Consider the following 15,987-nt stretch of genomic DNA (forward strand, 5'->3'; position numbering starts at 1 on the left):
CCTGTAATCCCTGCACTTTGGGAGACCGGGGTTGGTGGATCACTTGAGGTCAGGAGCTCAAGACCAGCCTTAACCAGTGTGGTGAAACCCCGTCTCTACTAAAAATCAAAAAAAATTAGCCGAGCCTGGTGGCGGGCAGCTGTAATCCCAGCTACTCGGGAGGCTGAGGCAGGTGAGGCAGGAGAATCGCTGGAACCTGGGAGGCGGAGGTTGCAGTGAGTCAAGAGGGCACCATTGCACTCCAGCCTGGGCAACAAGAGTGAAACTCCGCCTCAGAAAAACAAAAACAAAACAACACAAAAACAAGTGTAATTGATACATAGAGTGAACGCAGGAGAGTGAGAGATGAGGCTGCAGGGTGGTCCAAAAATTCAAATCAAATTGGATATGTAGACATTGCTAAGGATTTTGAGCTTTAAGGGCATTGAGAAGCTACTCAAGGGTTTTTAGGAGGGGAGTGATTTGATTAGACTTATTTGTTGAAAAGTCTGTGTGGCTGGTGTGTGGACAATAAAGAATGGATTGGAAAGGAACTCAAGTGGAGCCTCAAGACTCAGTTAAGGAGCTCATCTAGGTTGGAAATAATTGTAACTTAGACCTGGGTGCTGGCAATAGAGAAGGGGGTGGATTCATGAAAGAATGGGATGCTTGAGAAGAAATATTTCTGTGCTGGAAAAGTAGATTGGGGAGTTCTTGGCATAAACATTATAATGGATGCTAGGGGCATAGATAACATATAAACATGTAGAGAAAGGAAAGGTTGACCTAGGGCAGAAGCCTTAGGAACACCAAAGTTCAAGGGTAGACTGAAGAGAAGCAGCTGCAGAGGTGGAAGGAAAGCCTGGCTTGTGTTGTGTCAGGCAAAGGAGAGCATTTCAAAAAGGATGCATTCGTTAACAGTGTAAGAGGCTGGGTAGAGCTCGGGCAGTTCTCTGATGAAGAGTGTACACTTAGATATCTTCATACTTAGGGGCAGTACCAAGCCGACTTTCACTGAGCCTTGAAGGATGAGGAAGATTTGCTGTATAAATCAGGAGGAGAAGGAATTATACACGCAGAGGGAATAAGACATGCAAAAGTTGGTAAGACTGGAGCATAAGATGACAGAGGAGTGTCAGATGAGGCTGAGTGGCAGGCAGGAGCTTGTGAAGAAACTCAAGTTCCATTTTAAGGAATTTCAACCTTATTCTGTGGTTAATGGAGAAACCACTAAAAAACTTTTAAGCTTGGGAATACCATTTGGTTAATATTTTAGAAAATATGGCTTAAACAATGGCTTTTGGACTTTTCTAACTGCAACCCACAGCATAAATTTTATCTGGTACACAGAGTTAGAAATATATGTAACCTGGCAAATAAGACATATTTTTAACTGAAATAAATGCTCCATGAAATAATACTTAACTTTACTATGTGTGATGCATTCTTGTATTGTCTGTGTTATTTCAAACTACAAATTGACTGGTCATTTGTAGTTTGTAGAACACTGGATAGTCAAGATTATAGACAGGGAGACTAGTTGCAAGAAACATGGCAGTTGTCTAATAAGTGATGTGTTTAAAGGGTATACGAAAGGGATGGATTTAAAATTTAGGATGTAGATTTCAGAGAACTTGGTATGGGGAGAGGGAACTGAAGGTGAACTTCAGGTGTGTGTTCAGGTGTACTTCAGCCCCGTGACTGGATAATTTGTGGTTTCATTAACCTTATTATCATGTAAAAAAGGAGGAGTTAGTTGCAATAGGGGTGAGGACAGTCAGTCCTCACTGGTTGGATCTTTAGATTTCTACAGAAGAGGTACCAAATGAATACTTGGGGCTGTATTTCACGTGTTTAAATGTTTTCTGTATACCTGGGACAGGACACCAATTAACAATGTTCAAAGACTATATTTGTATCAAAAGCCCATTGTTTGAATTTTTGGGATTCCTGTAGGAACTTGGTATTTAAATTTTTATACATAATTATCTTAGGACAAGTAGGTGGGGTAAAGAAATGGATATTTACTCAGTATCTTTAAATTTTACATTATTTATCCTCCTGGGCACGTTTCTTATACTGACTGAAATCGCAAATTTTGCTGGGCATGGTGACATGCACCTGTAGTCCCAGCTATTTGGGAGGCTAAGGCAAGAGGATCACTTGAGCCCGGGAGTTCCAGTCCAGCTTAAGCAGCATAGCGAGACCCCACTTCTGAAAAAAGAAAAAAAAAAGAATCTGCAAACCTGCATATTGGCAGAACTCAGCATGTTATTCACATTGTGATGATAAAGGGTTTATCCAGATGCGTTGCTATGGACTTTTTGTGAAAGTGGAGCGTGCCTTTGAAATGTAGGTGAATGTTATTGCATTTTGTGCCTTTTGGCTGTATCTATAGCTGTTAATTGAATGACCTGCTGATTAAAATACACTGGTTACTGAGTAATGTTACTGATGAGAATAAATGTAAATGTTGTGAAGTCAAAGTTGAAGAATTACTGATCTCAGTGGGGAAAAAAAAGACTGGGTGGAAATGTCGGGAGATAACATATTTGTTGAGTGTTTTGTGAGACTGAACACAATATTTTCTCTAATTTTTGCATTTTAATTGATCAACATAACCTTTAGAAGTAGATGTTGTTAGCTTCATTTTCTGGGTGAGTAAATAAAGGCTTAACAAAGTGAAGCAACTTGACCAAGATGGTACTAGTAAGTGACTGAACAAAGATCTCAATCCAAGATGATCTGACTCTAGATCTTGTATCTTCGTCACTTTTTATTGCCACTCTTTTTGCCTTGTTGTGACTATTTCTAGTTAAAATTCACAGGAAACCTGGAAAGCATCATTTTATGCTTCAGGAGTAAGAGGGATAAAGCTCTGACACAGTCCTGTGGTGTGTTGGGAAGGAAACCTTAGGAAGCCAGAAGTAGTGATATTGCAGAGAGCAGTAAGCAGTCCTTTCTCTGAGGCCCTAGGAAGGACTGATCAATGTTTTATTAGCAGAAGATACTGGTTCCTCACCTCTTGCTTTTCCTCCTTCATCCCTTCCTCAGGCTTCAGGAAACCTGAAACTGGAGAGAAAACACATTCTCAGGGTCAGGGCTACAGGAGAGAGCTCTCTTCCTCACCATCACTGGAACACTCCTGGTTTTTCATGAAATGATGTGTGCAGTCTTTAGGTTCTGTAGACTTATCACTGGAGTATGTGCTTCGTGTGTGTTTTAGGAACCTAGTCATTGCATCTTAACATTAATCCTTATATTTATGGAAAAAAGATGTTTTAACTTCTAAACCAACTCAAAAAATGAATGTTTTGGCATATTACTGGTTTGTAATTTGAGGATTTTTTTTTTTTTTTTTAAGATGGAGTCTCACACTGTCGCCGAGGCTGGAGTGCAGTGGCACGATCTCAGCTCACTGCAAGCTCCGCCTCCCGGGTTCACACCGTTCTCCTGCCTCGGGCTCCCGAGTAGCTGGGACTTCTGGCGCCCGCCACAACGCCCGGCTAATTTTTTGTATTTTTAGTAGAGACGGGGTTTCACCGTGTTAGCCAGGATGGTCTCGATCCCCTGACCTCGTGATCAGCCCATCTTGGCTTCCCAAAGTGTTGGGATTACAGTCATGAGCCACCGTGCCCGGCCCAATTTGAGGATTTTCTAAACTATACTTGCTGTATTTGATATAAAGAAAAAGAGAATACAGAACTATAGAAAAAGTTTCAGAATCAGATGGTTTATCCTCTTACTCCCTCTGACTGAGGCTCATTTTTTCTCTGAAGCCTGATCTGCTGCAGAAATGCTAAATAAAATCATTGAAGTAATGGTGTTTAACAGTAAGAAATCACTATGCATGATTACTTTTTTGTGATAGAAACTATTTTTTGAAACACTAATCAAAGATTTTTACTAGTTGGATTATAAGTATTTTGTGGAAGGTAAAGATTATATAGCAGTTGAATATTTTTCTGGTATAAAATTCTCCCCATCTGAAATGTATTTTGATTATGCCATTATCTCAATGAAAAATAAACCATTGATTTTCGTCTGTTGGAGCCTGCATCTGTTTTGCTCAATATGGTGTTTGAGGAGAGGTAGGTAAATAAGAAAGATCCTGTGACTTAGTGTGCTAAGATTCTTACATTCAATTTAGTGAGTATCTCAAATCTTAAACATTTGCGAATGTTTAAGATTTTATTTCTGATACTAAAATATGATGTACATTTAATCCCTATTCAATATATTAAATTTTGACAGCATACTTACTTCTAATGATTATATAAAATGTGGCTTGTATTTATTTATATTGCATCTCCCTCTCCTGAGCTATCAATTCTACTGTTGCTACTATCTGCTGGTGTGTTGGGAAGGAAACCTTAGGAAGCCAGAAGTAGTAATATTGTTTTCTACCTAGTTACTTCTTTGGCATCTCAAATTTAGTATAGGCAGAATCGACCTAATCATGCTTTTTCCCTAAACACAATTCTCTTATATTCCATATTTCTACTTAAGGCTGTCATCATTTTTCAAGTCTCTCAAGCCCAAAGCTTAAAGTCACTTTTAACTTCCCCTCTTATTGTGAAGTCTGTAATGACTCTCCTCACTTCTACTACTCTCACAAGGACTAGTTTATGTTCTTGGCCAGTCACTGTTCAATCTAGTGGATTATCAAAATCACTTTTGGAAAAAAAAAAAAAAGATTCCAGCTCCCCTCATGCCTTCATCCTACTCACATATAGATTCTGATTCAGTAGAACTTCATCCTACTCATACGGATTCTGATTCAGTGTGGCTGGCTTCCTGATGATCCAAATAGTTTAGGAACCACTGACCTGGACTAGTAGCTTTCTCCCTGGTTTCTGGCAATAAGCTCTTCACTCTTGCCCCTCAGATTTATCCTCCAGGCTGTCATGCATGACTGTGAGCCTCCTAGATGAGAAGAATCATATCTTTTAACACATTTTTTTGTACTTCTCTTTGTGGGTCATTCAAGATCCTATTGTATGATATGATCCTGGCTGACTTTTCAACCATGTTTTCTTTTGCTTTCTTTTTAAGTTCTTTGTATTTCCCCGATATTGGTGCCTTTGCTTATAATTTTCTTTTTATGTGACTGCATGTTTACTTTTCAAGGCATAATTCAAGCCTTACCTTTTCCAAAGAAATCTTACCAATTATGCCCCAGTTTCTCCTATTCACCGAAGTAGTGTCTTCCTGGGAAATAACCTTAATTCCTTTATCGGGACCTCTTTTAATAATAATGATAATTAAGAATCAACATTTACTAAGCATAAACCAGATAATGCCCTAAACACTTTATATAAACTGTTTTTACTTAAATTAAGCCTTGTCTCATGAGAGAGAGTTATTTTACACGTTTACAAATGAGGGATCTAAGATACGGAGAAATGACCCCTCACAGAGTAACTTAGGAAGCTAATGGGAGAATCAGGATTTGAATGCAAATGTTCTGATTCCGTAGCCTATGCTGTTATCCATTAGGCCATACCAACTCTCTTAGGCACCAGTCATTTTCTACCCTGTGTCATATGTATTAACATTTATGTTCCTATCTCACTGGTATTACTTGAGGGCAAATACTTGAGTTATTAATCTTTTGTTTAACCTGTAGAACCTAGCATAGTTCCTTGCATGTATAATATGCTGTATATGTTTTCTGTTTGAAGGAATGTATGAATATACATTTTTTTTTTATAGTTTTCAAACAAAAGACTATTACCAGTTGGATGGACACTAAAGGAATCAAGACAGCGGAATCAGAAAGGTATAGAGACATTCCTATATGGAGAAATGAATAATAATACATGGATGTTTTATCTTGTTGCTTTAGTATTTTCTTTCTTTGTTCATGCTTTTCTGTTCTCCTTTATCTATGTTAATTCAAAATCACCTTAAAAGTAATTTTTTAGAGAGTCCTTTGTGTCAGGGACGGTCCTGTATACTTGAAATACCGAGATGAGACAGGAATAGTCTGTGTCTTTTTTTTTTGAGATGGAGTCTCGCTCTATCGCCCAGGCTGGAGTGCAGTGACGAGATCTCGGCTCACTGCAAGCTCTGCCTCCTGGGTTCACGCCATTCTCCTGCGTCAGCCTCCCGAGTAGCTGGGACTACAGGCGCCTGCCACCACGCCTGGCTAATTTTTTGTATTTTCAGTAGAGATAGGGTTTCACCAGGTGTAGCCAGGATGGTCTCGATCTCCTGACCTCGTGATCCGCCTGCCTCGGCCTCCCAAAGTGCTGGGATTACAGGCATGAGCCACTGCGCCCGGCCAGTTTGTGTCTTTAAGATACTTACAGTGTAGCAGTGGCCACACACACAAAAACACATACTTACTGCCTAGTGTGATGGATGCAATAGTAAAGGTATGAGCAAGGCACAGTGGTGGTTAGTGTGTAGAAGAAACAAATGTCCAACTTTACTTTTGCTCCCTAAAGCAAGACTGCATAGAGATGTGAGTGACATTTATGACTTGAAGGAAAGGCAAGTGTTTGCCAGACACGCAGCTGCAGGGAGGGCATTGGGGCACATGCAAAGGCATGGAGTCATGGAAGACGTGTGTGCTCAGGTAACTAAAGGGAGTTTAATTACTGCTGTGACACTGGGGATATAATTGGATAAGTGACTTTTTTGTATTATAAGTTGTTTTTAGTTCTTTCTGTTCTCTTGTAGTTTGGATAGTAAAGAAAACAACAATACGAGAATAGAATCCATGATGAGTTCTGTACAAAAAGATAACTTTTACCAACATAATGTAGAAAAATTAGAAAATGTTTCTCAGCTAAGTCTTGATAAGTCACCCACTGAAAAAAGTACACAGTATTTGAACCAACATCAGACTGCAGCAATGTGTAAGTGGCAAAATGAAGGGAAACACACGGAGCAGCCTTTGGAAAGTGAGCCTCAGACACTAACCCTGGTACCAGAGCAGTTTAGTAATGCTAACATTGATCAGTCACCTCAAAATGATGATCACAGTGACACAGATAGTGAAGAAAATAGAGACAATCAACAGTTTCTCACAACGGTAAAGCTTGTAAATGCAAAGCAGACTACAGAAGATGAACAGGCCAGAGAAGCCGGAAGCCACCAGACGTGCAGCAAGTCTTGCCATCCTGGGAAAGACTGTGCAAGTTGTCAGCAAGAGGAGATAGACGTCGTGCCAGAGAGTCCATTGTCAGATGCTGGCTCTGAGGATGTTGGTACTGGACCAAAAAATGACAACAAATTGAGTAGACAAGAAAGTTGCCTAGGAAATTCTCCTCCATTTGAGAAGGAAAGTGAACCCGAGTCACCGATGGATGTGGATAATTCTAAAAATAGTTGTCAAGACTCAGAAGCAGATGAGGAGACAAGCCCAGGTTTTGATGAACAAGAAGATGGTAGTTCCTCCCAAACAACAAATAAACCTTCAAGGTTCCAAGCAAGAGATGCTGACATTGAGTTTAGGAAGCGGTATTCTACTAAGGGAGGTGAAGTTAGATTACATTTCCAATTTGAAGGAGGAGAGAGTCGTACTGGAATGAATGATTTAAATGCTAAACTACCTGGAAATATTTCTAGCCTGAATGTAGAATGCAGAAATTCCAAGCAACATGGAAGAAAGGATTCTAAAATCACAGATCATTTCATGAGACTGCCCAAAGCAGAGGACAGAAGGTAATTTTCTGTGAGGACTATCTCTCCAATAGCATAATATGCTTTATAGTTTTGTAAGGGAGTTTAACGAAGCTATGATTTCTAGTAAAGCAAAGAAATGGTTTTGTTTCTTGTTAACTACTTATGCGAAATTTAAACCTAGACTCCAAAGTTTAAACTCTGAAAAGGCTAGAAACAGAAAACAAGAAATAAAATGAGTATTAGAAATCAGATTTTTAGTTTCATGAGCTTCCTTTTGGTATTTATGGGAATTACTAGAACATGAAAATACTAGGTTGATAGTAGCTACTGTTTCTTCAGCCAGACATTCTTGTAGGCCATTGTGTATTACACCTTTTTTTTTTTTTTTTTACACTGTTTAATGCCGTGACAGGCAGACAGATGGTATTATACTCACTAAATGAGAAAACTGAGATTTGGGTTAGAGAATTCACTGGAATCATGCACCTTCTGAGTGGTAATGCTGGGATTTAAATCCAGGTGTGTCATATTACAAAGCTTATATTTTGCTATTACCCCATATGGAATCTTAAATCCCATCCATGATTTCTGTGATCTGAGTTTCCTGAGATAGTGCAATAAGCATGCAATAGTGAGTTCACTTCATTGAAAATTACTGTGTAGATGATACTGTGAACCATGACTCATTTCTGTTTTGAGAAGGTGATTTACATGTGTTTGGAACTTTCTTCCACAGACTGTTAAAAATAAGCTCTTGAGTTTTATAAGCTTTATAAGTTTTTCTGTTGATATATAAATATAAAACATAATGAAATGAGTAACATCTAGGTAAGTTTTGTGCTTGTGTATCTAAGGGAATTAAAACAGCAAATAATTTGTGACTAAATACATTTGTCTTGACCTTAGAAAAGAACAATGCGAAACCAAACATCAAAGAACAGAAAGGAAGATCCCTAAATACGTTCCGCCTCACCTTTCTCCAGATAAGAAGTGGCTTGGAACTCCCATTGAGGAAATGAGAAGAATGCCTCGATGTGGGAGCCGGCTGCCTCTCTTGAGACCATCTGCCAATCACACAGTAACTATTCGGGTAGGTAGCACCTCTTATCTATCATGAGAGAAGACTGGAAGTCCTCATTTATTGTGAAACAGACCAAGGCTTAGAAAGTTCTTCTGTTTTCTGCATATATAAAATACTGAGAATCCTACAGTATGGAACGGTGTGATGATAACCTACTTAATATGGAACCTAACAAATTAGCAATCATTAGCAATCATTGTCAGCTGATGGTGAAGATTTTTTTTTCCAGTATTTTTAAGAAACCTCATTGGATTCTTTTTCTGTCTTTTTACTCAGTTGATAGTATTGTGTACCCACTGCACAATCCTGCATTCATCCCTAAATTTCAAAGTTACGTATAGTTTAGTGTCCTTAAATCATTATCCAGTTGTGCCTTTTTTTTTTTTTTTTTTTTTTTTTTTTTTTTTTTGCAGGAGACCAGAGTTTTCTTATTACTCAAATCAGTCTCCTCGAGCATTTGGAGGTCAGAGTTTTTAAGGATAATTTGGTGGGTTGGGGAAGGCCAGTGAGTCAAGAGTACTGATTGGTTGGGTCACAAGAAGAAATAATGGGAAGTTGAAGCTGTCCTCTTGTGCTGCATCAGTTCCTGGGTGGGGACCACAAGATCAAATGAGCCAGTTTATCCATCTGGGTCCAGGTGCCAGCTGATCCATCAAGTGCAGGGTCTGCAAAATACCCAAGCACTGATCTTAGCAATTTAGGGAGGGTCTGAATCTTGTAGCCCCCAGCTGCACGACCCCTAAACCATAATTTCTAATCTTGTGCCTACTTTGTTAGTTCTACAATGGCAGTCTAGTCCCCAGGCAAGAAGGGGGTTTCTTTTGGGAAAGGACTGTTACTGTCTTTGTTTTAACATTATATTAAAACATTATAACAACATTGTAACAAAACATAACAAAATACTAACATTTTATGGGAGTTACAAGCCAAGAACCTGGACAAAAACCAATGTGAATATCATAACACTACACTAACAGAAACTCTGTACATATTAAATAATTAAACCTCCTTCCCTGCTTCTCCTAGTTCTTAGTTACCTCTTTTATACTTTCTGTGTGTTCTTACTTTTAAAAACCAATTTCATTGAGGTATGTAAAAATTCACCCATTTTAAGTGCTCAATTTGGTGATAGAGTCCATTTGAGCTATGTGACCATCACCATAATCCAGTTTTAGATTGCCATCACTCGCTGGGTAGTTTTAAACATTCATCTCATTTATTAGTCAGGTTTTATATAGATTTCACGCGCAGTACTAAAAAAATTGATGTGATCCCTCTTAACATACAATTTAGTGTAGATGTGATTAACTATTTTGAAATTCAGAATTCCTTAGCATATTTAGAGGTGCGAGTAACATTGATCAGAGTTACGGGGTTTGAGCTGAGCTCTAAAAGATGAGCATAACTTTCTGAGGTGGAGTTAGTAAGATAGGAGACTTCCAGACAGATATATAAGATTGATAAGAACAGGCTGTGTGGTTGAAAACTATCTGTTTCAGAAGTGGAAAACAGTGCCTTTGCTGTAGTGTGGAATTTGGGTGGGGAATGAGGAAGAGACTTGAAAATTGGATTGGGTTCATATCACAGAGAGCTTCAAGTGCCAGGAACCAGACTTAAGTCATGTCTGTGCAGACAGTATTTGTGCTGTAGCAAGATTAATCAGACAGCTACATGTAAGGAAAACAAGTGAGGATACACTGGGAGCCAGGAGAGGTAATGTAAGAGCCCAGATAAGAGGTAAGTAAGGCAACAGTATGTACCGAATTGTGCTACATAGAGCTGCTTCAGGGGTTCTTCTGAAGTTTGATGCAAATTTCATTTCTAAATTATATTTTTAACAGTGAAAAACTTGTTAAAAAAGAACTACACAATCAAATTTGAAGATGCTTAATTCCACATTTGAGCCAGCTGTTTTTGCCAAGATAACCCATTTTTGTGTAGACCATAGAGCCAAGGTTCCCTTGCTACGTTTATCTGAAGAGTTAGCTTAATATCAAAATAATATGTAAAATGTTACCATTTGCAACTGTATAGGTGCGTGAATCAGATAATGTGTGAGAGAGATCAATGTAAACTAAATGGTAGATTGATGTAAGCTTTAACTCTCATCCCTAACTCCTAATTTCTAACTTTGTATTTAAAACTGTCTCATCATCACTTATTGATATTAGAGTAAGTAAAAGTTACTATAAAAACTATTTCTTTTTTTTCCGACGGACTTTTTTGCTCTTGCTGCCCAGACTGGAGTGCAGTGGCGCAATCTTTGCTCACGGCTACCTCCTCCTCCCGGGTTCAAACAATTCTCCTGCCTCAGCTTCCCAGGTAGCTGGGATTACAGGCATGCACCACCACGCCCAGCTAATTTTGTATTTTTAGTAGAGACAGGGTTTCTCCATGTTGGTCAGGCTGATGTCGAACTCCCAACCTCAGGTGATCCGCCCACTTCAGCCTCCCAAAGTGCTGGGATTACAGGCGTGAGTCACCGCGCTCTACCAAAAACTGTATTTCTAAAAATAGCTTTGGTGTGACTTTAACTGACTTTATGTCAAATTTCTTAGGGGAAAAAAAAGGATTCTGCTGTTTTAAAAAGCTTGAAAATCACTGAGATAATAATCCTAGGGATAAAAAAGAAAATAGAAGGCTGCATTGTTTTGAGGTAAAATTGATAGAATATGGTGAATTCTTAAATATGAGTGATAAAAAGGAGTTGTTGATAATGCATGTAAAATTAAGGTTCTTAGTCTAGATTACTGAGATAATGTTAAAGGTGAGGAACTGGAGAAAAGATTGACAGGATGTTAAGTGATATTTTTAGCTTTTTTCTCCTCCTTCTCTCTCCCACCCTCCCACAAAGAAAACCCCAACCATCCTATGCCATCATTATTTAATCTCTGTAGTTAACGTTTCTTTCTTAGGTACCCAGTGACCCTCAGGTTTTTAAAATCTTCTATTTTATTACAACAGTAATGCAAGATTATTGTAAAAAATATGCAACTATTATATGAAAGCATGTAACTCAGAAAACCCATCTCTCAGTCCTATTCCCAGAGTTTAACAATTTGTTGTATTTTCTTCTAGATTCTTACTCCTGAATATGATAATAAGATATAAATGTAATAGTTACTTAATAGCAGTGTTTAGTTATTAAGATTTCAGATGTTAATAGTTACAGAATTTGAAATAGTAAAATGACAGTTGGGCACGATAGCTCACACCTATAATCCCAGCGCTTTAAGACGCCAAGGCAGGAGGATTGCTTGAGGCCAGGAGTTCAAGACTAGCCTGGGCAACATAGGGAGAGCCCATCTGTACAAAAAGTTAAAAAATTAGCCAGGCATGGTGGCACAAGCCTATAATCCTAGCTACTCATGAGGCTAAGGCGAGAGGATTACTTGAGCCCTGCAGTTTAGCCTGGATGACAGAGTAAGACCCTGTTTCTTAAAAATAAAATTAAATAAAGCCAACATTTAGCTTTAGAAAGGTAAGGCAATCTGAAATTTCACTTAGTGGTCAATTTCCAACAAACACATGCATGTGTGCATGCATGCAAACACACACAGAGCCACACACAAAGCATATTACCTGTATGTTCCCCTTTGTGTGAAGCTCAACTGGTACCTATGCTGTTTTATCAGATGATATGGAACATCCTTACAAAATCATCTTTAGGACGTTCTTATGAGGGTGAAAATACTTTCAGCATAACTGCTGATTCTGTCACAGTTGACTTATTTTTTTTGAGATGGAGTCTTGCTCTGTCACCCAGGCTGCTGGAGTGCAGCGGTGTGATCTCGGCTCACTGAAACCTCTGCCTCCCGGGTTCAAGCGATCCTCCTACCTCAGCCTCCCAAGTAGCTGGGACTACAGGTGCATACCACCAAGCTCGGCTGATGTTTGTATTTGTAATAGAGACAGGGTTTCGCCACGTTGGCTAGGCTGGTCTTAAACTCCTGAGATCAGGTGATCACCTGCCTGGGCCTCCCAATGTGCTGGGATTACAAGTGTGAGCCACTGTTCCTGGCCTCCTTCTTCTTCTTTTTTTTTTTTTTTAAAGAGACAGGATCTCACTCTGTCACCCAGGCTGGATTGCAGTTGCAGTTGTGTGATCTTGGCTAGCCTCCAACTCTTAGGTTCAAGCAATCTTCCCACCTCAGCCTCCTGAGTAGCTGGGGTTACAGGCATGTGCCACCACACCTGCTAATTTTCTAAATTTGTAGCTACGTTGGCCCAGGCTGATTTTGAACTCCAGGCCTCAAGTGATCCTCTAGCCTCAACCTCCCAAAGTGTTGAGATTGCAGACGTGAACAACTGTGCCTGGCCACATTTGACTCTATAGACATTTCTTTTCTCTTTGGAATATACTCACCCTTTGGCTCCGTGACACAATATAATCCTAAATTTCTTCCTCCTTAGCCAATTCTTATTTTCCTTTTAGGCTGTTCTTCTGTGTGTGACCAGTAAGTGTTGTTGGAGTTCCTCAAGCCTTTTTCATAGGTCCTTTTTTCTTCTCTCTCTCTCTGGTTCGTCTCACCCACCCTTGTGGTTTTAATGATCACCTATATAGATAGCTCACAGGTTTCTTTTACTTTTCTTTCTTTTTTTTTGAGAAGGATTCTCGCTCTGTCGCCAGGCTGGAGTGCAGTGGCTTGATCTCCGCTCACTGCAACCTCCACCTCCCGGGTTCAAGTGATTCGCGTGCCTCAGCCTCCCAAGTAGATGGGACTACCGACATGCGCCACCATTCCCAGCTACTTTTTGTATTTTTAGTAGAGACAGGGTTTCTCCATGTTGGCCAGGATGGTCTCTGGTCTCGCTCTCTTGACCTCGTGATCTGCCCGCGGCCTCCCGAAGTGCTGGGATTACAGGCATGAGCCACCGGCCCAGTTTATTTTTCTTAAGTTGCAGTGTTACTAAACTGAACCTGGGTGCACTCCAGTGCAGTAAAGCCAAACACCGACACTGACATCTGTAGCAAGAGAAATAAGGGTGTTTGTTTGCAGGGCACCAAGCAAGTAGAATAGGATAGCTATTGCTTAAAACTTGACTTCCCCAGTGGCATACAAGCAAGATTTTTGTAAGGTAGAGATATATTCTAGGAAAGCAGAAGTTACTGGCAAAATCATACATCAATATGTGGGAGTTATATGTTGGTTTAGTCCCAAAAGGCAGGATATCTTGAGGTGGGGTGGCAGAATTCAGAGATTCTTTGATTTGCGATTGGTTAAGGAACTAAGGCTTTGTCTAGAAACTTGGGATCAGCAGAAAAGAATGTTAAGGTTTGGCACGTGGGTGTCACTGTCTCCAGGCCCCTCAGGAAGAAATTTAGAGCAAAGAACGTCAGTCAGAGTTCAGTCTTCAGTTCCCCCTTATGTGATGGTAGTTAGCATTTTCCATTTGGCCGAGTCTGAGTTTCTGAAAAATAACTCAGAGACCTTTGTCAAGATGTTATCTTTATTTTCTATAGGGAGCAACACATCTTGTGGCTCTGACTTCCATGAGAGGCTATTGGTTTAAGCTGTTATTACCTCCTTGCTAATCTGGTGGCTCATTTACTTCTCAAGTCTAGCTAGGTGCCTGGAATTTCCCTTGAAGTTTGGGATATGATGAGGTTTCTCTTCAAATAACCTGATCAATCATTTATTCTTTAATTCATAGTACTCCCCTCCCTTTTTTTTCTTTTTCTCCTTTTTTCCTTTTTGCCTTTATTAGATGCCCAGGCATGCTACAGTACCAAGCATTATCAATATCAGCTCACATTCCTTTCCTTATTTGGAAACAGAACTAACTTTCAAGCTCATTACAGACATGCCTTCCCCTTTCCTCTCCGCTTTCTTTCACATGCCCACCTATCTAAAAAAATCAAACGTTTAGCCAACCGGGATTAGTTTAGATTGTACGACCCAACCCCAGCCAATAGGGAAAGGGTACAGAGGCAGGACTTGCATCAGGAATAAAGGCTCTTGTGCCCCTTTGTTCAGGTGTGCTCTCATGGCGACTGGCCAAGGAGGCACTCCTGCGCAGAAGTAAAATTGCTTTGCTAAGAATCCTTTATTTGAGTGTTCAATTTCCTTAGGCTTTTGAGCATTATTCCTAACAAAAGGACTTGAGATTTTCTTTTATTTCCTTGCTTGAGGGCACCCCAGCAGGCCCGTAAGAGAGCTCCCTGCTCTGTCTCAGCAGATGTTTTTATGAAGCTGCCTATTTGACAGTCTTCTTTCCATAGTTGTTCCCTTTTTAAGGAATGTTGATGAATAGAGTCAAACTCTGTAAAATATTTAAAGAAATTTATTCTAAGCCAAATATGAGTGACCTATGGCCTGTGACACAGCCCCAGGAGATCCTGAGTATGTGTGCCCAAGGTAGTCAGGCTACAGGTTGGTTTTATATGTATTAGAGAGGTATAAGACATCACTCAATACATGTAAGATGCATATTGATTTGGTCCGGCAGGCAGGACAACTCGAAAGGGGCTTCCAGGTCATAGATTCTCTGCTTGGCAGTTGGTTAAGAGAGTTATTATCTAAAGACCTGAAATCAATAGAAAGGAATGTCTGGGTTAAGAAGGGTTTCTAAAGACCAAGGTTTTATCATGCAGATGATGCTTGTAGATAACAGGCTTCAGAGCTCTTATCAGACACTTCATTACTTCTCTCCTGGACTGGATCAGGGAAGACCTGGAAACGGAAGGGGATTCTCTACAGCAGCAGTCCCCAACTTTTTGGCCCCGGGACCAGTTTTATGGAAGACCATTTTTCCATGGGTTAGGGGGTGGTTTCAGAATGAAACTATTCCACCTCAGATCATCAGGCATTAGTTCGATTCTCATAAGGAGTGTGCAGCTTAGATCCCTCACATGCGCAGTTCATAATAGGCTTCTTGCCCTTATGAGAATCTGATGTTGCCACTGACCTGACAGGAGGCAGAGGTCAGCCTCACTCACCTCCTGCTGTGCGGCCTGGTTCCTAACAGGCCATAAACTGCTAGTCTATGCCTGTCTGCATTCCGGGGAGTTTGGGACCCTTGCTCTACAGAATGTAGATTTTCCCCATAAGAGACAGTTTAGCAGGGCTATTTCAAAATATTTCAAAGGAATATATTTTAGAGTAAAGTATTTCTGTTTCTTTCAGGGCCTGGTATCTGTCATGTTGGTATCTTAATTGCTATAAAGAGTCTGCCTTGTCAGTCTTAAGGTACCTGTTTTAATGTTAATGCTGGTCAGTCATGTCTAAATTTCAAAGGGAGGAAGGTATAATGAAGCATGTCCAACCACCTGTTCCCATCATGGCCTGAAC

General features: G+C 40.0%; 1 protein-coding gene across 5 annotated transcripts in view; it reads left to right on the forward strand.

Annotated features, from left to right (window-relative positions):
* The window catches only part of PARG (poly(ADP-ribose) glycohydrolase), a 136,082-nt gene that overhangs the window by 1,653 nt on the left and 118,442 nt on the right, over positions 1-15,987 (forward strand). For 3 of the 5 annotated variants that reach the window (XM_007962557.3, XM_007962553.3, XM_007962556.3), the window contains exons 2-4: positions 5,695-5,761; positions 6,667-7,653; positions 8,521-8,704. The exons of 1 other annotated variant lie outside the window; for it this stretch is intronic. In XM_007962557.3, the coding sequence (XP_007960748.3) occupies positions 5,724-5,761; positions 6,667-7,653; positions 8,521-8,704 (1,209 nt within the window). In that variant the 5' untranslated portion in view covers positions 5,695-5,723. The remainder of the gene's footprint in view (positions 1-5,694; positions 5,762-6,666; positions 7,654-8,520; positions 8,705-15,987) is intronic. One more of the 5 variants, XM_007962558.3, reaches the window with a different exon arrangement.

The sequence above is a fragment of the Chlorocebus sabaeus genome, chromosome 9, assembly GCF_047675955.1.
Source record: "Chlorocebus sabaeus isolate Y175 chromosome 9, mChlSab1.0.hap1, whole genome shotgun sequence".
Classification (NCBI taxonomy): domain Eukaryota; kingdom Metazoa; phylum Chordata; class Mammalia; order Primates; family Cercopithecidae; genus Chlorocebus; species Chlorocebus sabaeus.